This window comes from Xyrauchen texanus, chromosome 1 (genome assembly GCF_025860055.1).
Source record: "Xyrauchen texanus isolate HMW12.3.18 chromosome 1, RBS_HiC_50CHRs, whole genome shotgun sequence".
NCBI lineage: Eukaryota > Metazoa > Chordata > Actinopteri > Cypriniformes > Catostomidae > Xyrauchen > Xyrauchen texanus.
In genome coordinates, this window is record NC_068276.1 from 3,371,942 (window position 1) to 3,397,543 (window position 25,602).

General features: G+C 41.8%; 1 protein-coding gene across 2 annotated transcripts; it reads left to right on the forward strand.

Annotated features, from left to right (window-relative positions):
* Positions 1 to 212: 212 nt before the first annotated feature.
* LOC127648313 (leucine rich adaptor protein 1-like) lies at positions 213 to 14,667 on the forward strand. 2 transcript variants are annotated; one of them, XR_007971155.1, is made up of 3 exons: positions 213 to 573; positions 7,920 to 10,721; positions 13,523 to 14,667. XR_007971155.1 is itself a non-coding variant. In XM_052132972.1 (2 exons), exons 1-2 carry the CDS (start codon positions 406 to 408, stop codon positions 8,286 to 8,288), a joined length of 537 nt encoding a protein of 178 aa, XP_051988932.1. In that variant the 5' UTR covers positions 213 to 405; the 3' UTR covers positions 8,289 to 10,848. The 2 variants fall into 2 exon arrangements, 1 of the variants encoding a protein (XP_051988932.1); XM_052132972.1 differs by lacking the exon at positions 13,523 to 14,667 and having other exon boundaries at positions 7,920 to 10,848.
* Positions 14,668 to 25,602: the final 10,935 nt, after the last annotated feature.

The following is a 25,602-nucleotide window of genomic DNA, read 5'->3' on the forward strand; positions in this document are numbered from 1 at the left end:
GAAAACAAATTGTCCATCTAACCGAGTTCAGTGTGAAAAGTTGATGTCATTACTCATTTAACCGCTAGAGGCCGCCAATGTTACACAGCTGATCACCAGGTGAAAACATTCTGCCGTGAACTCACAGCACACATAGCTGGACACGAGCACACTTCTCACTTCCTCCGCTTAGGTTTCTTGTCTGATGTTGAGAAAAGTTTCTCAGAAATGATCGTAATGAGAGAAGGGCGTGCTGCGCGTGCGCTGGGGTGATTACGGTAATGAGCGGCTGATACCTGTGTATGTGCGCTCACAGTCTCTCAGTCGAGAACGCGCTTCAGACCAGACCGGACCATCTGCTCACTGTCCGTCCGGCTCTGCCGTTCAGATTATCTGGAATAATCTCCTGTGAAATACTGATGATCGATGATGGACGAGCTGCCGGACTTCAGAGACGTTGAGAGTAAACTGGGCCGTAAAGTTCCGGAGAGTTTGATGCGTTCAGTGACAGCCGGAGCTGAAGTCACGTGTTCAGAACCGCACAAACACACCGAAGATCTGCGCAGTAAAATCAGCTTTCTCAGACAACAGATGGTGAGTGTCAAAACTAAATACTGTTCTTTCACGACAGTATTGATCTGGCACATTTAAACCCTTGACACAAGAGAATGAGATTTTCTGAGAGCGAGTCATATTAAATATCACGGTACTTGCATTGTTTTCGGTATTCGGTGCGATTGTGCTGTACCGCCGGTTATTAGGGCACATTACTGTGATTAACTGCACAACAGATGGTCTGAGCTGCTGCTGTTAGTATTCCAGACAGAAATCACTCAGTCATTGAAGTGTGAATGTGTGTTTCTACAGGTGTTAGACAGGTGAGAACGCGTTTAAAGGGCCAGTACAGACTGTTGATTTACCTGTAAACAAATGAAGCAAAGCTAAATAAACCCAGAAGAAGTGGCTATCACTGACCAGCATATTCAACATTATAACACCAAGTAAGAAAAGTCACAAATCTGTGTTCCAATGAGACTCAATGAAGTCAATGGGGTCAATAAACAATAAGTGTGTTAACATGATTATACTGTGATATAATCACTTACTAACCGCATCTGTGTGACGTTATAGACATTTTATTTGTATTATTATACTTATAATAATAAAAAGTAGGACAATTACTGATAAACATACCACCGAATGATTTATCAAACTTTTATTCAGTACAAAAGCAGTCTTGCTTGTGATATATTTTTATTATTACTACAATCATTATTTATTATTATTATAATAATCATTATTATTTCTACAGTGAGGATTACATTTTACTAACAGTTATAATATATTTCTCTTGGCATTTCTTCAATTTCAGGATGTAGCTTTTATTTTGAATCGTGCTTTTAAGTTGACGTGTATTTCTGACAGAAGTTTAACTTCTCCGGATAAACCGTTCACTGCATGGCCAATGTAATGATGTGATTTATTGATATAAGTTATATAAAATAATGCTTCAGGGTGGTACAGTACAACATGAGTGAGTCTCATAGTCAGTGGTGTTTCCCTTGTATGAGCGGTCTGCTTCACACATTCATTTAAAGCTTGTGCCGCTCATACAGACTAAGATTGATGCATTTTGGGTACTATATATATATATATATATATATGTATGTATTTTAGTACTATAGAACCGCTTTTTATTTTGGTACCGGTACTTTTGAGAACACTATTGTATATCGACAAGCACAATGTACAAACCTTGCGAATCGCAGTTTTCTTCTTGGTATCATGTTTTCTAAAGCCAAAACAATTGCACACCAGGGGAGATGCACTTTTTCCTTCATCTTCTCATTTAAGTGCATACGTGCTGTACACATTTCTCATGTGGCAATTTTGTGTTACCGTGATAGAGACCTGTATACAGGTTGGCAAATGTATTATGTCTACTGGATATATAGCCCGCCTCTACTTTATATCTTAATGTCCAGCTTTTTTTGAATTTCACTTCAAAAGCTGCTTTGATGATTGAACATGGTTTTACTGTGAACAAACCGCATCTGTGTAAACTTATGGACAATTTTACAACTTAATTGCCATGACAACGTAATGTCAACAAACCCTCATATTTGAGTGCAAGACACAGAAACAACATTTTGAACAATATTGTGAACGACACAGTAGCAGCTAGCGTTCGCAATGTCTCGTTGCCTTCGTCTCGGGGAACCGAGGTTACGTACATGACCAAGACATTCCCTTACGACACCGTAAACTTGACATTGCTATATTAATGCATATGGGGAGTGCTTTGTTACATGAGCGAGTTGAAACCTCTCTACAATAATGCCAATACTGTAATATTGGCTATGGTGTTTGAGCCACGCCTGTTTTGGCAGGAAGAACAGGTGGACAAACACCATTACTTCCTTCAAGACAGCGATCGTCTCTTGTCTAGAAGCCCTCTACCTTCGCCATCGCTATACACGAGTCAGTGGGTGAATCTTTGCGGGAAATCGCTCTGCTCCCCTGCGGTGCTCTGTTGAACATCTCACTGCCTCACTGCTTGACGCTTCGCTGGTGAACGGGCCTCAGCATCCTGATTCCCCGCAGCGCATTGGCAGGGTTGTGTGTCCTTACAAAACAATTGTGTATTGTGTGATATCACATTTTCATTTGTATATCTATAAGAGCCGCTTACATGTTCACGTCTTTCTAAAGATGTCGTTCCGTAAGCGTTCCTTGTGCGAGAGGCACATCACGCTATCAGATCAGCGTGAGAGCTGCGTTCACTGTCTGGGCCGTGCGGGCCCATGCAGAATAATCATGGAGACAGACTGTCCTCACTGTGATGGCACGAGTCTCAAGACATTTCGCTCATGAATCAAAACTTCTAGGTGTGTGTGTGTGTGTGTGTTGCCTTGACGAATGTTTGAAAAGTGGTTTTAAATTTAAGATTAAGTTGTGTGAACTTAAATAAATTCAAGAGTTTTTATACCTTTTACTTCATGGTAACACCACATTTGTAGAATATTTCGCTATAAACTTCACATGTATTTTAAACAAGCTTTTAAAAGATTTCTCATTTTCATCTTTTCGGAGAACCTTAATCGCCAATGTCTCGGGTGTGTTGCGGTTGCTAGGGTATTATGGGGGGTTGCTTACTGGTGCAAGTGAAGAGTCCTCCACCCTCAAGTGCTCGAGTCCCTCTCAGTTTACGTCTGTGGGATTTATTGAACTATTGGGACCAGGTGAATCCCTCCACAAGCAGCACGTGAATGTTTCCTGACTGAAAAGATTCAGTGCGAGCTGATGTGATTGGTCGTTCTGCGTGTCGTGGGTCAATGGCAAGTTTTGTGGTTAGTTCAGCGTGTGTTAGTGATTTAGTATGTGAAGTCTGTGACCTCTGGCTGAACACTGTTTCTCAGACCGTGATGAAAGACTGGAGAGGGCATTGTCAGGTCACCCTAAAACAGAGTGCGCACAAACACACACACAGAAACACACACACACTCACAGATTTATACATTCATTTAAAGTACGCAGCTCATCCACACTAAGATTGTTGCCTTTAGCGGTTTAATAAATCACACTAGCACATGTCACAAATTTAATATGATTGTCAATTTCAGTGTAAGGAGTAACAGAGTACATGCTCAAAATAAACCTGTGAGCATCTTAAAGCTGTTGTGTGTCAGTCATATACCAGATAGAGTCGGTGCTACCTGTACTGCTGAAACACTGGTATCGGTACATCTGGGGGTTTTTAGTATCGACTTGGTACCGAAGTACTAGTACATTTGACAACATTAATTATTAATAAGAATCAATAACTCTTTGACCATATATTGGATTTAGGACAAAATGTTAATACATTTAACGCTTTTATTACATTTAGAACACAAAGTTCTTACATTTATAGACTTTATTCCATTTTAGATGAAAAATGTATTACAATTACGACCAAAGTTATTAGATTTATGGCATTGATTCCATTTTAGACCAACAGTTATTACATTTAATGCTTTTATTACATTACATTGTATTACATTAAGACATTTTTTAAATTTTTGGCTTTTATTCCATTTCAGACAAAGATTTATTACATTAACGACTAGGGCTGCACAATTTGGGGAAAATGTCACATTGCGATTGTGATATAATAAACAAACAGTATCATGAGAACACTTGCTTGGTTATCAAGGAAAATGCACAAATAGATACTGATAATGCTGAAATGTGTATTTCTCAACTCAAACATACAAACTAGCAACAACAACTATATAAAAGCAGTGTTTTCAAATTAAAATATTTGTACAAAATTAAATAACAACATCTTTGCATTACTGCACACTTGTTCTTTTCTCAATATTACACCTAAATAAAATAGAACAATAAGTAACAACATACAAATTTTAACGAAATTAAGATTGTCCAAACAAACAGGGACATTTAAGCAGGATGTAACGTGTACTTTCTATAAACTCTTTTGAAACCACTAAAACTCCTGTTGTGTGTGTGTGTGTGTGTGTGTGTGTGTGTGTGTGTGTGTGTGTGTGTGTGTGTGTGTGTGTGTGTGTGTGTGTGTGTGTGTGTGTGTAATATTACACACATTTTATTGTTGTTGTAATTTTAATGTTATTGTTAACATAAGATTGATGTCATCAATGATGCAACACGTTGCGAGCTGCAGACAGCGGGTGAGAGACAAGCGTCTCCATGTTAGAGGCGTATCAGCCGTCGGAACTTTAAATCTCTCCCGGTCTCGACTCCCGCTCAGATTGGGTCACTTCCGCGACTGGCTGAAGCGGCTCTGACCGCACAGAGAATGACAGTTTTGGAGTTTGTTTATTTAAATGTCACGCTCCCGTATTATATGAACTTTAATTATTGATGAAATAAAGATCTATTGCCAAGCTGTGATCTGTGTTTCTGTGTTAATTTTTCTGATTACCAGTTCAGTGTCGGTCTGCTCGGCATCCATCTTCACCTGATTTCCACACTGAACACCGGAAACTCACATGACATGACCACACGTGCCACTCCCAGAACTGAGACTGACTGCTTATCTTTATTAGCGGTGTAGAAAATGGGCAAACAACTCTCAGAGAGAAATGAATTTAATAAAATCGTAGCATTTGCTGTCATATAATTGCACAGGCTGACATGCGATGTGCTGCACTATTTATGACCAAAAGTTAATAGATGTGTGGCCTTTTTCCATTTTAGACCAAAAAGTATAACATTTAGGGAAATATAAAATTTTGAAGCCGCTACCTAGTATTGCCTGCTACATCCCTTACATATATTATAGTATTCCCCTGTCAAATTTCATTCAAGCATCCACATATTCAAACTTGGTGCATTGCGTTCAATTGTGAAACATGCACAACACATTGCTGATCAACATCATGGATGTCAAACTGAATGAAAGCAAAAAGATTGATCTTGACACGGCTAGTATGAAAACAAGCCCATAAAGACTTTTGAGTTTTGGCAGTGGGGAAGATTTTCAATGAACAATTAATTAAATTTGATCCTGTTTTGCAGACAAAGCTCAATTATATGACTTCACAAGACTTGTATTGTATCTCATGGTGCACTTGTCAAAGAACATTCATCTAAACATCTCCTTTTGTGCTCCATGAAAGTCTTAAACGATATGAGTAAATGATGTTCATTTTTGGGTTATGAGTGTTTCCTTTAAAACAGTTTAACTTCACTGAATGCACTGGCGCCTCAAGATATACAGTAGTTACCATGGATAACAGTGGCAGTATTATGGTCTGCCCCTCCCCTGTCCACCCAATAGCAACTGCCACAGCAGGGGAAGAAGAAATAATTCATCAGACGGCAGCGGCGTAAAGCTCTGGCGGATATCAGCCAGAGACCAGTTCACGTTACTCGTGCATGCACAGCTGAACTCACTTGTGCTTTGCATGCGTGTGCTCATGTCTGACACAAATTTCATGCAAATGATTTGCTGTTAGTGCTGCACAAAGCTCGCTTTATTTTCTTTCAGTTTCTAGTTTTTTTTAGTGCTTTGAAATGATCGTTATTTCTGTGCGTCTTGTTCTACATTATCATACTGAAGGACTTGAAGGGTTTTGATTTGATTTGTTTAGTTGATTATTTGACAAACAGCTGAAGATGATCTGTGCTTCAATGCTTTGACTTCAGCTTCTTTTAAAGACTTGAAAAGCTGACTGATTGTTGTGGCCCCGAACAGACCAAAAGAAACGTTTCCGGTTGAAAGAGCACATTATAGACGTCTTCAGCGCAAACATTTGTTTTTTATCTTCTTTTGTTCATATTATTATTGTTTACTGATTAATCCATTATTTTGAAGAGGAGTGTCAAATGCCAATGATTTTACAGCAAAACTACATGTCCCAGAAATAACCTTAGAAAGGTGTCGGCGTCATTGTCTTATTTTTACATGGAGGTCTATTACTAAAATCTGTTGACTTCAGCACCCCGTGTTGCATTATGTGCCAATGGTGTGAATCCAAAAATGGGGAAAAACTCATTTTTGTTATTGTCCATAGTTGGAGTGCCTATAACTCTAGAAGTGCTGAAGATATTTTAATATCCATTATATTCTGATTCAGAACACACCTTCCCTTCTGTATCTTTGTCAAGGCCCTATATGGTTAAATTCCAGAGATATGAGGCTCTCAATGTGGCTTCACACAGAAGTGTTTAATTTTCAAAGGTCGAAAACCAAATGTGGGTCACGAGTTATGAAGCTAGTTTTTCTTGTCCAACAAAACAACGGTCTGAAGTGCAAATAATGTTGAAACTAGAAATGTACTTTTATTCATGATTTCCCTCCAAAATCAAAAATTCGACTTTGTTCTATGTACCTAAACACATTTTCAATTCATTTGGTATTTCTGTGTACAATCTGAAGACATGCTGTCATGACCATCACGTCAAGCATTTCAGGGATCAGTTTTATATTCCACAGTTTCTAATATGCAAATGAGAATGACAGTTCTTCATTATTTGTCATTACCAAACTACTTTGTGTCTGAGAATTTTAATTACACAATTTATTTTCACATTCAGGATTTGTTGCTTTACTGCTTGTAAAATTGTCCAAGACTTGTGCATCGTTTATACAACTTGACTGAAGGATGTAATTACCATCACAAATGACAGCTTCTTTTTCCCCTAGCAATGAGACTTTTGAACTCTTGATCGCTCACGATACATATATCAGCACTTTATTAGCCTCAGACTGGGCTCATTTTATACCTCTCTTAATAAAACACTGGCAGCTGACTATCAACTGAATACATGGGCGGGCGGGGGGGGGCGCGGTCCAACTAAAATATATTGTGATGCATACTTTGAAATAAAATGCTCAATATGTATAAAAGAATTAGTTCATACATCCACCACTAGCACAAATAGACTACAGTGAGAGGATCTGAAAGCTTGCCATATTCTCATCCCAGCAGACAGGATGCTAGTTTGGCAGCGTCTTGGTTAATAAGATTATTACTGAGGAATGAACTGCTCAGTTAATTAGAGTAAGTGGAGGATTGTGTTTTCATTAATGATAGCTCTTTGGAATTACTAGTAATCTACTATGATTGCATGTAATCCTTTTAATACCAAAGGAATGTTTGGGGTTCATTACAAGTTAACCCTCTTATTTGTGGCATAATGTTGATTGCCAAAGAAAATCTTTGTGGCTCGTCCCATAATTTGGTTACAGTAATGCACTTACAAAAGAAGTCTATGTGTCAAACATCCTGACGAGTAGTGGACACTTTCAAAACAGTGTGTATAGTAGCATGTGCTTACCTCCATTACCTGAAGCTCAAAAGAGTTGACAGAGCTGAACCTGGTTAACCCAGAACATTCCTTTTAAAAGAGACTTGTTTTGTTGTAGATTACAAAGTTTAAATTGACTCTCAACGTTCTTTTCTCAAACACAGGCTCATCTCCGTGCAATTGACGTCAAACTGATGCATCAGCTGCTGTCGATCAACGAGGGAATCGAGTCCATTCGCTGGGTCATGGAAGAGCGAGGGGGCGTGGCCAGCCTGGAGGGCAGCTTGACTGGCAGTTTTGGCAGCCTATCAGACAGCCAGGATGCCTCCCAGAACGGAAACTGCAGTGACGGGTTAGACGGTATTTCAGTGGGCAGTTACCTGGATACCCTCGGGGAAGATGAATCCGAGCGTATGTCACCCAACGATCTGTCGGACGACTTCAACGCGAAACCTGTTATCGACGAGGAGACTTTTAAGAAATCTCCTGTACGACCTCGTGTGGAAACGGATGAGTACTACTGCTTTGGATAACGCTAACCAGCGTTTGGATAAATGGAGACACTTCCTGAACCCTTGATCCCAAATTTCAATGAAAGCCAAACATAAATCGAGTAAAGGGAAATCCCAATTCTTAATTAACTGGTGATTTAGCTCAAGTCGGCGTTCTCGTTCTAATCAGCGAACGAGACATGCAACACATTTTTTATTTGATTTGATTTTTTTATGAGCCATCAATAGGTTTGACTTCCTAAACTCAATGTGTGTAAGGCAAGACAGGCCTCAGTCCCCTTCCTAGTTCCCTATGAAGTGAATCGGTAAGTTCTGAACATGAATTCGGCCGCTGGCTGTCAGAGGTGGGCAATAGATTCTCTCTTCGTCTTGGTTGGTACAAAGAAAATGTAGGGGGCAGTGATCCCCTGTAGACCCGGCCATGCTGATCCACTTAACACTGAAACACTGATGACTCAATTAAATGCAAAATGATTATGAAGTCGTATATTAAATCAGCTCAAACACAATTAAAACAAGACTGAACAGTTGAACTTGTGTTTAAATGGTTTTTGGTTTGGCACACAGGTCCTTAAACTAGACCGTAAGATACATTTCCTGTATCCTGTCTACCCTTTGTAGCTTCCTTTTTCCAACACCAGTTGTCTTACATTTTGTTTAAATAACAAACATATTCTTGGCTTCCTAAGTTAAGAATGTGGTTCTAGCAGATAGTTTGTCCTAAGCATGGCCTACAGTGAACCACAGTGACTCTATGGCTTCATTCACACCGCAGCAGAATGTGCAGTTCTGAATCTGCATTCTGTAACCGACGTGAATACTTGAAGATTTATTGGTTAATGTGTACAAAATGGAACCAAAGTCAATTAGTTGTCTTGGGTAGAGGTAGACCGATATGTCGGTTTTACCAATTAATCAGGGCCGATAGTTGCTTTTTGGGACTATCGGTTATCTGCAAATATCTCCGCTGATTGTGGCCGATATTTAGATATTTTAAACCCTATCTTTTAAAAATGATTAGTACATACAAAACTCTTCATGGTGCATATACAGGCTATTAAAGCTTCATTTGGTACAGTACGTTTACAGCATTTATAGAGTCCCTGCTGTATTTCAGGCTTGTTTGCATTTAAAAGTTGTGTGTTATACATCAAAAATCTTAATTTGCACAATAAACAGCTTTTGGGAGTTTATTAATCTTCGAGCCACAATGTCTGTGCCCTTCATATTAGAGTTATGCATTCCCGCAGAACTCCCGTAGAACTCCCGCAGGATTCGATTTGAAGGCGGGAGCGAACGATTCTTCAATAAGATGTGGACGGGAGCGGGCGGTCAGATAATAGCATGAAAAATGTGGCTATCTTTTTTTTAGCTATTGATTTAATGAATGCAAAAAATCCCCAAAACAATCATTTTGTTGTTGTTGTTTTTCATATTTGTCAATATATTGAGCAGACATGCAGTCAAGGGGGTTGAGAAGAATGGCGGAGCAAAGTGTGTCGTTTCATCAAAGAAGTGAAACTCCGGCTGGAAATGGTCAATTTAATGTTAAGAAACCCACTTTAATTCAGATGGGCATCATGCCATGCGTCATTTAAGAATAGCAATAAGAGAAAGAGAAGTTTCGTGCACACGTGCTTTATGAACTCTTTTAGCACAGTCGACCGTCTGCACGACTGGAACAATTCCTCTCATGTTTACGTCTTATTAATGTGAGCGTGTGCACTGTTTATAAACCTCTAGAAATGAGTTATTGTGCTTCATGTGTGCATTATAATCCAGAACTGTTCTGGGAAGTTTCTGAACACTTTGTGTGTTGAAGTGCAATTTCTGGATCTGCCAAAGACTTTGAATCTGTCGATGTTTTTCTGGCACATGTTTCAGATTTTGATTCTTCACAATATTGAGATTGTACTTGAATCTTTGATGTTTTTACCATTCCTCTTTGTTCAAAACCAAAAAGACATGAAACCTTGAAAATCTGTTTGTGACTGTAGTTGTTTGTGCTGCTATTTTAACTTTGATCGTTTGCATGAATGATTGCTCCTAATTTATTACCTTTGTTGTGATCTGTGAGAGGAAATGTCATTAATACATTACAGGACTTACCTTGTACCTTTTGGTCTTATTTGAAGCTTTTTTCCAAAGGATTTTAACTTTGAAATGATAAGAAATAAACCAACTGGAAGGTTGAAGATCTTTACTGAGGCATTTTTAATGCAATACTCCTGTTGAAATCACATATTCTAAGAGTGAGAACTATATTAGACATGTTTCACACATCCACACGTGTGGACTTTATTTTATTGTATGTTTAAATCAACTGATCTCAGTTCAGGAGACTCTGTCATTAAAGGGTTAAACTTTCAGCACACCACGTCATGTGACAAAACAACATGGTGGCAATCTCAGCCGAGTTTGTCTTTCAGAGAAACGGCAACATAACTACATCTGGTAAGAAACCAACTTAAGTTTTTACATTAAAACCTGTTTGAGTCAAAAGAGAAGAGTCTCTAGTCTGCAGTGATCGGTTGATGTATTCAGCTTTATAGAAAATCAGCTGTAACGTCTCAAAAACATGAACAATCAACACTCCTGGACACATAATAAACTATCTGATAAAACAAAAATGACTTTCTATAACTTGGTATTATTCAAAATTTCACAACTTAGTCCCGCTGTCCACATATGAGGACATTCATTTTTAGGTAAATTATTTGCTCTGGATATTTGTATTTTTTTTGCATGTTTATTAGGTGCTACTAGTTACAAATCAAAAGGGAAATGTAAAATGCACACCTTTGAGACACTCTTTGCACTTTTAAAAATCTATTTGTCACGCCGCAGGATCGTTTCTAATGAACCGGTGAAGACAAAAAGGCGATACGGTCACATTGAAACATGATTTATTTGAGCACTTTTCAAAGTCTTTATGTTGAGATTTGACCGTTTTAGCCTTTTAGAGCCAGACTTTCAGTATTAAACGATGAACATCCATTAAAAAATACAAATCATGACTGTGTTCATCTAAACATAGAGTGACAGAAACATTTCAATATTTATTGTGTCATTTATTTCATTACGACGGTCACCACACCAAACAGTTTCACCCCTAATAAAGTCTGTGTAAAAGTGTGAGTGGAGAGCGTGCTGGAGATATGACACAACACATATCATTCATGGCTTGAATGACAAATCTCCCATGATGCATGTGCACAAGAAACACTATTGTAAATCTTGATTTAAAAGTAAAGTTCACTCTAGGCATGTGCGTGTTGTCCGTGCACAGAGAGTCATTGATTCCACACACAAAGACTTGATTTGAGCGCAGGACTGAATTCCTCCTCCACAAACACTCAAATGCAACAGATTCACAGAATAACACGATCTGTTCATGAATCCTTGCCCGTGCGGATGGAGAGAAATGCTTATTGTCTCTCATTTGACTTCATTGAATAATGTCCTCCTGACCTATAACCAAAGCAGACTTCACTGGAATCATTCATGAGGCTTTTCAACAAATCTAACGCTCTTGCAACATAAACTCATGTTGAAACTTGCTGACTGAAACTTCCCGAAACCAAAGCTTCATGATGCTAAAGTGACCGAAGTGTGACTGTCTCCAACAGTGCCTGAACTCTCCTGGTGTGATGATCACTCCATTAGACGCTCCAGATTCTCTAACAATCATGGCAAAATCTTGGAAAGTCTTTCACTGGAAAATGAAACTTCTGTCACTATTTGCTCCCCCTCATGTTGTTCTAAACCCATTTGCTGTGATGTGTTCAGTGGAACGCAGATCATCAGAGTGGTTCAACTGACTCGTACAGTACATTTCAAGTCTTCTGAAGTCATACGATTGCATTATGTGAGGAACAGACTAAAATTCAAGTCATTATTCACTGATAATCTTGGCTCCCGAATGTATGATTGGTGTGTCATGTTTGGCTGCTACTATCGCCATATATACTAATGGTGTTGCGTTCACTCAGCACTCGAAACTGCTCTCAGGACGCTGCAGTACACGGGTCATTTGTGCTGGAAACTGGTTGGTCGAGTTTGTGTGTCTGGGTTACACGCTCCAGTACAGACGCTCGACTCAACAGATAAAACATTGATATTGTCTTTCCAGTTTCGTGATTGTTATAAAGAAAGCGTTATCTGTGCCAGACGTCATGCTGATGCGTTCAACTGTAATCCTGCTGAAATGTGCTCACAGAAGTGATGTCAGACTGAACACTGACCCGTCTAGACATTAGCTGTGTTTCATATGAGTGTACATCACTGAAAACCACACGAGACGTATATTCAGTGACTGCATTCATCCTCCATCCATCTCTAACTGAACGAGCAGACGAGCTTCGGTTCAGAGGGTGCAGTCGCTCACATTGATGCACGCACTGCCGTTTATTCTGTTTGTGACAGCACGCACGCACAGACACGTTCATTTGAGGAAGGTTTTAAGCGTCTAATCCCAGGAAAAACAACTCGTAACGTCCTCAAACACTCTTGTATTGAACAATGGCCACTTTTCACACTCTCAGCAGTTTATTGAAACTGAACATGCATCACAATCTAGTTTTTGAATTATTCCACAATATCTTTAATGATCCTCCAATTATATTAACATGACTGTTTAGTTTTCTTACGATGAGCGCATCACTGTGCAAACTACAGCTGCACAATTATGACAAAAATCAGAATTATAGATTATTTCCATTGATGTTTAATTGCGATTCATTTCGGTTAATAGAATGTACATGAAAATACTTTGTGGAGCAAACACATGCCGTCTTTAAATCCGCTACACATCCAAAACAAGCTGAGAACCGACTTTATTGCTAATAAATCCCACACAGAAGCAGCGATGCACATCCTCCGATCGATTACATGATCATCCGCTGCAAGAACACACGTTAGAAACTCTGCTTTGGTGTTTGTGTTGTTCAGATGTATAATTGCACATAAATGAACAGGAAACACCTGCAGCGACTCTAACATGAGGATTATCATCATTCCAACGGGATATTTTTACTACAAAATAAATGTTTCAGAGTGTCTCGTTCAGTCTGCACGTGCACATGGTGAGAGATCAAGCAAATACACGCAGGCAAATATTTCTGAATTTTTCTTCACATAAAAAACTGGTTTTGTGACGTTGATGCGCCATTTTTAAACCTGGATGTCAAACTGTCCATCTGTCATACGGATGATGGTTGTAACATGTTTGTTCTGTTTGTTAATATCTTTCACAGAGTTACCGGCCTTGAGCGATGTTCACTCAGAACATATGAGGATCAGGCCTGTTTACACACTGTCAGCTGTCTCACAGCGCTGGCCTTCATTGTTGAAACATGTAGAGCTGGATCAGAGGCGTGTTATCAGACTTTAATGAACACAGCCAATGCATGATGTCAGATGAGTTAAAGAGATAACACTTCAAAAGCGACATCAAACGGCTTTCAGAGAAAAGTGACACACCGGCAGCGGGTCGGCAACAAACATCATTTGTGTTCCACTGGACGAACAGGAAGAGATCAACTGAATTCATCAGAAACACATTAAGTGCTTTCAGAGGGAAGATCAGTCGCCATCTAATCAGTTCATCAGCTACACAGACGAGTTCTGAACAAATAAAAACAACATAACTGTGTTTCTGACCTTTTTATCCAAACTGATCTCGCTGTGAACAGTAACAACTGTAGACTGAAATAACTTCAGTTGAAATCAGTCAAAATGTGAGTCACTGCCCCCTGTGGCCGAAGCTGGAAGTGTCGTTGAAGTAAATGTCCACAGGGTGGCGCCAGAAGCGAGTTGTATTTTTAGTTGAAGATTATGTAATATAGTCAGCAGGAGTCCTAACCCAAACCTCAATTCTTAACATAACCGTCATTTTAGAGGGAAAACGGATCCTTCAGAGATGGTATTTTACTATGCAAACGCAACTATTTCAGTAATTCGGCAGAATTGTTGGATAAGAAATTTTAAAAAGAAACTCAATAAAAATGACACATGACTTCTCTAAAATGTAATCACATTACGTGACTGATCGCACCCTTCAAGAGACGTACATACAGTAAGAGCACAAAAATTAATATTTTAAATGAATTTAAATCTTATATACAGTATATATTAAGCTATGCACAAACACTATTATTTTAGAAATAATTGTAACCAAGTGTTGTACTAATTACCTTAATTAAAAGTAATTAACTGAAATCATAAATCATTTCATGAAGTTAAAAATATAATGTGTCCCACTACTTTCTGTATCATGTTGACTTTTCAACAGCGCCACTTACACACCACATGTTGGTTTGAAATGTTGGATTCCCTGCCCTTGTGTGTGTGTGTGTGTGTGTGTGTGTGTGTGTGTGTGTGTGTGTGTGTGTGTGTGTGTGTGTGTGTGTGTGTGTGTGTTAGAGGCCACCACCTGTCTCAGCAGTTGACTCTTGGGTTCTGAGCAGCACAAAGCCACATTGTGTCCAACAGTAAAGCCTCTTATGTGAGTAACAGGAGCACTGGCCCCCTGCGGCCCCTCACATGCATGTGTTCGGTCATATCTAGAGTTACACAAATCACACGCGTCTGTTTTCTGATGCTTTTCAGCTGCTCCGCACGTTAGCAGTGTGTCTTCCTGTCAGGGTGCATTATGGGTCATGGATTGTTACTCATTATGATCCAGTGGTGTATTTCAGTTTCGAGCTGTCACACGTGTTGTTCACTGTCGTGACTGAATTTGAAAATGCATCGACAGCTTACACAATCAGTAAATCACTGAGCACATCTCAATCACAGAAATAGTACAGAGGTTTTCAGAGTGTTCTTCTTAAATACAGCAAGTGCAGCTACAATAGTAGAATAGACCCATATTCACGTAACTAAATAATGACATATAATAGTGTGTGTGTGTGTGTGTGTGTGTGTGTGTGTGTGTGTGTGTGTGTGTGTGTGTGTGTTGTCTAACATTGTCCGAGTTCCAGCCGTCTCTCCGGAGAGGCAGTGAACAGTTCTTATTTTCCATCAGAGCAGCTTGTGCTGTTCAACCCATCATGAGTGAGTCTGGATCTGCAGCACATGTACGGCCTGGTTTTCATGCTGCTCCACACGGAACCTAATAAGTGATGATATAAAATACACAAGACAATTCATTTCATTAGAATTTAACCAAAGTCCCTTTAAGGTAAGTCAGGACAATCAGTGGCTATGTTTGTAATGCATCTAAAAATATACTATATTTTTATTTATATTATTAGTGGTGCTTGCAAAGCATCACTATTGTAATCTCACATACTTATTAGTGGTGCTTGCAAAGCATCACTATTATAATCTCACATACTTATTTTTATTTTTATTTTCTTCTTTATTATTATTCTATCTCCGTACAAAACTCGCACCTAACTCGTCCCTACCGTTTGACGTAGACCCACAAATGAGGTGTCAAATCGAACGGCCTATTGAGGACACGTGTGCTATGACTTTTATAAGCGATCGGAGTACGGTATTTGCCCCAGGGGCAAAAAAACGCCGAAAAATCCCATAGACTTAACATTGTGACAAACTTTGAGGCGTCACAGCTCCGAGCTGAGGATTTCACAGAAACGTGTGATTTGCCACATTTGAAGAGGCTGGCAGGCTCTGTAAGAGCATACCTCAATATGGGCTAAAAGTTGCACCCCTGGGGGCAGGAGCTGCCCAAAATGCCCCAATTGACTTATAATGGTGTAGGACGGCCCATGAAATGAAAAGGCATAGGGATTTGTATTGAAGATAGCTCTGGATCACAGTGTCATAGAGACCAGGGGTGGGCTCATTTTACTCAGACGACCAATCAGTCTCTCAGGATCATTGTGAAGCTATCAAGCCACGCCCTAGCAACCATTAAGAGCACCTTAGCAACAAGTCCCATAGACTTCTATTGAAACAGATCAAAGGGATATCTCCGGATAGAAGTGTCATAGAAACACAAGGGTGGTCTCGTTTGACTCGGGACAGCAAACAGCCAATCATGCATCAAATCAACACTTCCTAGCCCCTCCCTAGCAACCAGTGTCGAGCACCTTAACAACCAAAATCCATAGAGGGATATCTTCCATTCTGAATGTCACAGAGGCATGGGAGTTGGTTTATAGCATTCATACTGACAAGCAGCCTTTGGAGATTCATGATTGGCAGCTGCCAAGCCACTCCCTAGCAACTAAACAGAGTACCCTAGCAACCGTTTAGCAGTAACTATATCTCTGCACCACAAAATCAGAGAGACTTCTGGGTTGATTTATTTCAATCAGGATGGCAAGGAGACTTGATTAGTATCACTATGGTAACTGCCTAGCAACCAGATGGGGTTACCCTAGCAACCGAGTAACAAATCACATATCTCTGCATCAGAAAAACGTAGAGACTTCCGGGTTGACTTATTTCAATCAGGATGGAAAGGACACTTCATTAGTATCACTATGGTAACTGCCTAGCAACCAGATGGGCTTACCCTAGCAACCGAGTAACAAATCACATATCTCTGCATCACAAAAACATAGAGACTTCCGGGTTGACTTATTTCAATCAGGATGGCAAGGACACTTCATTAGTATCACTATGGTAACTGCCTAGCAACCAGATGAGCTTACCCTAGCAACCGAGTAACAAATCACATATCTCTGCATCAGAAAAACGTAGAGACTTCCGGGTTGACTTATTTCAATCAGGATGGCAAGGACACTTGATTAGTATCACTATGGTATCTGCCTAGCAACCAGATGGGCTTACCCTAGCAACCGAGTAACAAATCACATATCTCTGCATCACAAAAACATAGAGACTTCCGGGTTGACTTATTTCAATCAGGATGGCAAGGACACTTGATAAGTATCACTATGTTAACTGCCTAGCAACCAGATGGGGTTACCCTAGCAACCGAGAAACAAATCACATATCTCGGCACCAGAAAAGAGTACAGACTTCCGGGTTGATTTATTTCAATCAGGATGGCAAGGACACTTGATTACTATCACTATGGTAACTGCCTAGCAACCAGATGGGGTTACCCTAGCAACCGAGAAACAAATCACATATCTCGGCACCAGAAAAGAGTACAGACTTCCGGGTTGATTTATTTCAATCAGGATGGCAAGGACACTTGATTACTATCACTATGTTAACTGCCTAGCAACCAGATGGGGTTACCCTAGCAACCGAGAAACAAATCACATATCTCGGCACCAGAAAAGAGTACAGACTTCCGGGTTGATTTATTTCAATCAGGATGGCAAGGACACTTGATTACTATCACTATGGTAACTGCCTAGCAACCAGATGGGGTTACCCTAGCAACCGAGAAACAAATCACATATCTCGGCACCAGAAAAGAGTACAGACTTCCGGGTTGATTTATTTCACTCAGCATCGCAAGGACACTTGATTACTATCACTATGGTAACTGCCTAGCAACCAGATGGGGTTACCCTAGCAACCGAGTAACAAATCACATATCTCTGCACCACAAAATAGTACTGACTTCCGGGTTGATTTATTTCACTCAGGATCGCAAGGACACTTGATTACTATCACTATGGTAACTGCCTAGCAACCAGATGGGGTTACCCTAGCAACCGAGAAACAAATCACATATCTCGGCACCACAAAAGAGTACAGACTTCCGGGTTGATTTATTTCACTCAGCATCGCAAGGACACTTGATTACTATCACTATGGTAACTGCCTAGCAACCAGATGGGGTTACCCTAGCAACCGAGAAACAAATCACATATCTCGGCACCAGAAAACAGTACAGACTTCTGGGTTGATTTATTTCAACCAGGATGGCAAGGACACTTCATTAGTATCAATATGGTAACTGCCTAGCAACCAGATGGGGTTACCCTAGCAACCGAGTAACAAATCACATATCTCTGCACCAGAAAACACTACAGACTTCCGGGTTGACTTATTTCACTCAGGATGGAAAGGAGCCATGTATTGTATTACCTTGGTAACTGCATAGCAACCACATGGGCTTACCCTAGCAACCGAGTAAAAAATCACATATTTCTGCACCAGAAAATCGTACAGACTTCTGGGCTGATTTATTTATGACCATAATTTTTTTTCTTTTCCAGTTACAACATGCTGTTTGACGAGTTTTGCCACGGCAAGCACCACTCACATTTTCTTCAGGAAATGTACCCATCTAGTTCTTCTTATTATTATATCTCCGTACAAAACTTCGGCACCTAACTCGTCCCGCACCGTTTGGCGTAGACCCACGAATGAGGTGTCAAATCGAACGGCCTATTGATGACACGTGTGCTATGACTTTTATAAGCAATCAGGGGTACGGTGTTTGCCCCAGGGGCAAAAAAGCGGCCGAAAAATCCCATAGACTTAACATTGCGTCAAAATTTGAAGTGTCACAGCTCCGAGCGAGGATTTCGCAGAAACGTGTGATTTGCCACATTTGAAGAGGCTGGCAGGCTCTGTAAGAGCATACCTCAATATGGGGTAAATGTTGCACCCCTGGGGGGCAGGAGCTGCCCAAAGTTGCCCCCATTGACTTACAATGGTGTAGGACGGCCCATGAAATTAAATTTCAAAGGGATTTAATATTGAACATAGTTCTGGATCACAGTGTCATACAGACAAGGGGGCAGGCTCATTTCACTCAGATGACCAATCAGTCTCTCAGGATCATTGTGAAGCTATCAAGCCACGCCCTAGCAACAATTTAAAGCACCTTAGCAACAAGTCCCATAGACTTCTAATGAAAGACATCAAAGGGATATCTCCGGATAGAAGTGTCATAGAAACACAAGGGTGGTCTCGTTTGACTCGGGGCAGCAAACAGCCAATCATGAATCACCTGAACACTTCCTAGCCCCTCCTTAGCAACCATTGTCGAGCACCTTAGCAACCAAAATCCATAGAGGGATATCTTCCATTCTGAATGTCACAGAGGCATGGGAGTTGGTTTATATCATTCATACTGACAAGCAGCCTTTGGAGTTTCATGATTGGCAGCTGCCAAGCCACGCCCTAGCAACTTAACAGAGTACCCTAGCAACCGAGTAACAAATCACATATTTCTGCACCAGAAAATCGTACAGACTTCTGGGTTCATTTATTTCAACCAGGATGGCAAGGAGACTTCATTAGTATCACTATGGTAACTGCCTAGCAACCAGATGGGCTTACCCTAGCAACCGAGCAACAAATCACATATCTCTGCACCAGAAAACACTACAGACTTCCGGGTTGACTTATTTCACTCAGGATGGAAAGGAGCCATGTGTTGTATTACCTTGGTAACTGCATAGCAACCACATGGGCTTACCCTAGCGACCGAGCGACAAATCACATATTTCTGCACCAGAAAATCGTACAGACTTCTGGGTTGATTTATTTACGACCAGAATTTTTGCTCTTTTCAAGTTATAACATGCTGTTTCACGAGTTTTGCCACGGCAAGCACCACTCACATTTTCTTCAGGAAATGTACATTCTAGTTTTATTTGTTTCCCTGTCTCAACCTCGGGACTCCTATCCTGAGGTCACCAGAACCAGCTGATCCAGCACCATTCCTGCTTCATGTTGGACTTCAGTGGATGAACTGATGCCAACTCCAACCATAAGACACAGATACTTCATATGTCATTGTCTGAACGTTGGATGTCAGAAATGATAAAGGGTGTAACGTTTGATCACAGCTTTCAGGACACATGCAGTTCCTTGAGAGGAACTTGAGTGCCCAGCTGAAAAACACCTACAGTAATTATATTAGAGATGTGCTGATTACATTTGAAGTATTTTAAATGAATGTCACTGATCACATGTTTCTTTTCCAAACACGTTTTAATGGTTTATTCTGATCCAGTTAAATGATATTTGGCACAGTATAAATGTCCTGGTGAAATCAGATATTACATTTGGCATTATCAGGACTATCAGATTCCTGATCCCTTATTATTATATATTATATTCAGTTTCATATGTACAGTTGGTGCAGGGATGGATGACCAGCTGGGCCAATGGGCCACTTGACTGTGTTTTAAGGTTGCGTGATCCAAACTGGATCCCCCGCTAAACAACTTTTGGAGGGGGCCCTTGGAGATAATTGGCCCCGGGGCTTTTGCAAGTCATAATCTGTCCCGGAGTTGGCAACACTTCAGAATAACTTTCCATTAGTTAACATAAACTCACAATGAACAATACTTATTAAGCATTTACTAATGTTAGTTAATAAACATACAGTTGTTCATTGTTTGTTCTTGTTACTTCAAATTGCATTAACTGAGATTCAAATATACAACTTTTGATTAACATAAATGTAGTAAATGTTTTGTTTTTTAATCCCCTTTCCTCCCGGTTTGTAACGCCCAATTTACGCTACTTAGTAGGTCCTCGTGATGGTGCGGTTACTCGCCTCAATCCGGTGGTGGAGGACAAGACTCAGTGTCCTCCACTTCTGAGACCGTCAATCCACACATCTGATCACGTGACTCATTGTGCATGACTTTATTCCTCTTCAACATGTCTCAGTCGTTCTCTAAAGGAGTTTCATCAGGCAACACGTTTTCACTGCGCTGTAAAGTGACGTCACTGCCGGAGCTTCTCCGTGCTCGCCGCATATACACAACTAATCCATAATGAATCCACCATCCATGATTTCACTGTAGATTATTATCCATTTTAACCATTAGTCGTTGCAGTCCTATTATACAGGCAGTATGTATAGTGTGTTTATATATATATATAGAATAATAATGCAAATATTATTATAATGTAAGGTTTTGATGTAAAAACACTGTCTGTTTGAAATGTTCACAGTGTGGAATTAACGTGGATTTCTCAACACAGGAACCTGTTGCAACATGTGGATTTAAAGCAGAGATGTGTGTGTTCAGGTGTGTTTGTTTGAGCAATGACAGTAAAGTGTCAATTATTGAATGAAAGGGTGGGTCACATGTACTGACAGCCAATCAGAGTGATTTGATCTTTTCTGTACTGTTGTGACATTGTTCACCTTTGACCTCATTGGCAGCTGAGACGCCAAACGGCTTCTTGACACTTCAGTGATGTTCAGTTGCGTGTGCCTGTGGGCGAAAGACGACACGACGGACACATTCCTGTCTGCACAACACACATGAGAAAATACCACGATTATAAGAGAAATGTACATAATTATTCTTGTAAAAATAACAAACCACGTAAGAAATATGGACAAACCATATATTGTAGTAATTGTGCATTTATTCCATCAGTCAAAGCATGTTCTGCTGTAGTTTGAGTCTTTAGTTCTTCGTTCTTCACTCGTCGCCTCCGTCTGCTCGTATGAATCTTTACAACTCAATACACTGAATATTAAATGAAACCAATTATAAGTCGTCATCCCTTCAATAATCAAAATAGTTTTTGAAAGTAGAGCTATTCTGATTACCAACTATTACAATTGTAACAGTGATGCAATACAGTTACTAATTTCACATTTTAAATACGTAATCCGGTTACATGTATTCTGTTACTCCACACCATGTGTGTTTATAAGGACCTCAGTTCTGTTCAGGTTTATGTTTCTCATGAATGTAACAGAAGATATTTGATCCTGTGTGTGTGTGTGTGTGTGTGTGTGTGTGTGTGTGTGTGTGTGTAAACTGACTAATGAAAGACATACAGACAGTAATTAGATCTTTAATCTGGTAATGTGGTGGAACTGGTTTGAATATGGCTGTGTGTGAGTGTGTGTGTGAGAGAGAGTGTGTGTGTGTGTGTGAGTGTGAGAGAGAGTGAGAGTGTGTGTGTGAGAGAGAGTGTGAGTGTGTGTGTGAGTGTGAGAGAGAGTGTGAGTGTGTGTGTGAGTGTGAGAGAGAGTGTGAGTGTGTGTGTGAGAGAGAGTGTGTGCGTGCGTGTGAGTGTGAGAGAGAGTGTGAGTGTGAGAGAGAGTGTGTGTGTGTGTGTGTGTGTGTGAGTGTGAGAGAGAGTGTGAGTGTGCGTGCGAGTGTGAGAGAGAGTGTGAGTGTGTGTGTGCATGTGTGTGTGCATGTGTGTGTGCATGTGTGTGTGAGAGTGTGTGTGTGTGTGTGTGTGTGAGAGAGTGTGTGTGTGTGTGTGTGAGAGAGAGTGTGTGTGTGTGTGAGTGTGAGAGAGAGTGTGAGTGTGTGTGCATGTGTGAGCGTGTGTGTGAGAGAGTGTGAGAGAGAGTGTGAGAGAGAGTGTGAGTGTGTGTGTGAGTGTGAGAGAGAGTGTGAGTGTGTGTGTGCATGTGTGAGCGTGTGTGTGAGAGAGTGTGAGAGAGAGTGTGAGAGAGAGTGTGAGCACGCGTGCGTGTGTGAGAGAGAGTGTGAGCGCGTGTGTGCATGTGTGAGCGTGTGTGAGAGAGTGTGAGAGAGAGTGTGAGCGTGTGCGTGTGTGTGTGAGAGAGCGTGTTTGTGTGTGAGAGCGTGTTTGTGAGTGTGTGTGAGAGAGTGTGAGAGCGTGTTTGTGAGTGTGTGTGTGAGAGAGTGTGAGAGAGTGTGAGCGCGTGCATGTGTGAGAGAGAGTGTGTGTGTGTGTGTGTGAGAGAGAGTGTGAGTGTGTGTGTGCATGTGTGAGCGTGTGTGTGAGAGAGTGTGAGAGAGAGTGTGAGAGAGAGTGTGAGAGAGAGTATGAGTGTGTGTGTGAGTGTGAGAGAGAGTGTGAGTGTGTGTGTGAGTGTGAGAGAGAGTGTGAGTGTGTGTGTGCATGTGTGAGCGTGTGTGTGAGAGAGTGTGAGAGAGTGTGAGAGAGAGTGCGAGCGCGTGCGTGTGTGAGAGAGAGTGTGTGCATGCGTGTGAGTGTGAGAGAGAGTGTGAGCGCGTGCGTGTGTGAGAGAGAGTGTGAGCGCGTGTGTGCATGTGTGAGCGTGTGTGTGAGAGTGTGTGAGAGAGAGTGTGAGCGCGTGCGTGTGTGTGTGAGAGAGCGTGTTTGTGTGTGAGAGAGAGCGTGTTTGTGTGTGAGAGCGTGTTTGTGAGTGTGTGTGAGAGAGTGTGAGAGCGTGTTTGTGAGTGTGTGTGTGAGAGAGTGTGAGAGAGAGTGTGAGCGCGTGCGTGTGTGAGAGAGTGTGTGTGTGTGTGTGAGTGTGAGAGAGAGTGTGAGTGTGTGTGTGAGTGTGAGAGAGAGTGTGAGTGTGTGTGTGCGTGTGAGAGAGAGTGTGAGTGTGTGTGTGCATGTGTGAGCGTGTGTGTGAGAGAGTGTGAGAGAGAGTGTGAGCGCGTGCGTGTGTGAGAGAGCGTGTTTGTGAGTGTGTGTGAGAGAGTGTGAGAGCGTGTTTGTGAGTGTGTGTGTGAGAGAGTGTGAGAGAGAGAGTGTGAGTGTGTGTGTGAGTGTGAGACAGAGTGTGAGTGTGTGTGTGAGTGTGAGAGAGTGTGTGCGTGTGTGTGTGAGTGTGAGAGTGTGCGTGCGTGTGAGTGTGAGAGAGAGTGTGTGCGTGCGTGTGAGTGTGAGAGAGAGTGTGTGCGTGCGTGTGTGTGTGAGAGAGCGTGTTTGTGTGTGAGAGCGTGTTTGTGAGAGAGTGTGAGAGCGTGTTTGTGAGTGTGTGTGTGAGAGAGTGTGAGAGAGAGTGTGAGTGTGTGTGTGAGTGTGAGAGAGAGTGCGTGCGTGTGAGTGTGAGAGAGAGTGTGTGCGTGCGTGTGAGTGTGAGAGAGAGTGTGTGCGTGCGTGTGAGTGTGAGAGAGAGTGTTTGTGTGTGAGAGCGTGTTTGTGAGTGTGTGTGAGAGAGTGTGAGAGCGTGTTTGTGAGTGTGTGTGTGAGAGAGTGTGAGAGAGAGTGTGAGTGTGTGTGTGAGTGTGAGAGAGAGTGTGTGCGTGCGTGTGTGTGAGAGAGAGCGTGTTTGTGTGTGAGAGCGTGTTTGTGAGTGTGTGTGAGAGAGTGTGAGAGCGTGTTTGTGAGTGTGTGTGTGAGAGAGTGTGAGAGAGTGTGAGTGTGTGTGAGAGAGTGTGAGAGAGAGTGTGAGTGTGTGTGTGAGTGTGAGAGAGAGTGCGTGCGTGTGAGTGTGAGAGAGAGTGTGTGCGTGCGTGTGAGTGTGAGAGAGAGTGTGTGCGTGTGTGTGAGTGTGAGAGAGAGTGTGAGTGTGTGTGTGCATGTGTGAGCGTGTGTGTGAGAGAGTGTGAGAGAGAGTGTGAGCGCGTGCGTGTGTGAGAGAGAGTGTGAGAGAGAGTGTGAGCGCGTGTGTGCATGTGTGAGCGTGTGTGTGAGAGAGTGTGAGAGAGAGTGTGAGCGCGTGCGTGTGTGAGAGAGAGTGTGAGCGCGTGTGTGCATGTGTGAGCGTGTGTGTGAGAGAGTGTGAGAGAGAGTGTGAGCGTGTGTGTGTGAGAGAGCGTGTTTGTGTGTGAGAGCGTGTTTGTGAGTGTGTGTGAGAGAGTGTGAGAGCGTGTTTGTGAGTGTGTGTGTGAGAGAGTGTGAGAGAGTGTGAGCGCGTGCATGTGTGAGAGAGAGTGTGTGTGTGTGTGTGAGTGTGAGAGAGAGTGTGAGTGTGTGTGTGCATGTGTGAGCGTGTGTGTGAGAGAGTGTGAGAGAGAGTGTGAGAGAGAGTATGAGTGTGTGTGTGAGTGTGAGAGAGAGTGTGAGTGTGTGTGTGAGTGTGAGAGAGAGTGTGTGTGTGTGTGCATGTGTGAGCGTGTGTGTGAGAGAGTGTGAGAGAGAGTGTGAGCGTGCGTGTGTGTGAGAGAGAGTGTGTGCATGCGTGTGAGTGTGAGAGAGAGTGTGAGCGCGTGCGTGTGTGAGAGAGAGTGTGAGCGCGTGTGTGCATGTGTGAGCGTGTGTGTGAGAGTGTGTGAGAGAGTGTGGCGTCGCGTGTGTGTGTGAGAGAGCGTGTTTGTGTGTGAGAGAGTGTGTGTGTGTGTGTGAGAGCGTGTTTGTGAGTGTGTGAGAGAGTGTGAGAGCGTGTTTGTGAGTGTGTGTGTGTGAAAGTGTGAGAGAGTGTGAGTGATGCGTGTGTGAGAGAGAGTGTGTGTGTGTGTGTGTGAGTGTGAAGAGAGTGAATGTGTGTGTGAGTGTGAGAGAGTGTGAGTGTGTGTGTGTGCGTGTGAGAGAGAGTGTGAGTGTGTGTGTGCATGTGTGAGCGTGTGTGTGAGAGAGTGTGAGAGAGAGTGTGAGCGCGTGCGTGTGTGAGAGAGCGTGTTTGTGAGTGTGTGTGAGAGAGTGTGAGAGCGTGTTTGTGAGTGTGTGTGTGAGAGAGTGTGAGAGTGTGTGTGAGTGTGTGTGTGAGTGTGAGAGAGAGTGTGAGTGTGTGTGTGAGTGTGAGAGAGTGTGTGCGTGAGCGTGTATTTATCACTTTGTGGGGACCAAATGTCCCCATAAGGATAGTAAAACCTGAAATTGTTGACCTTGT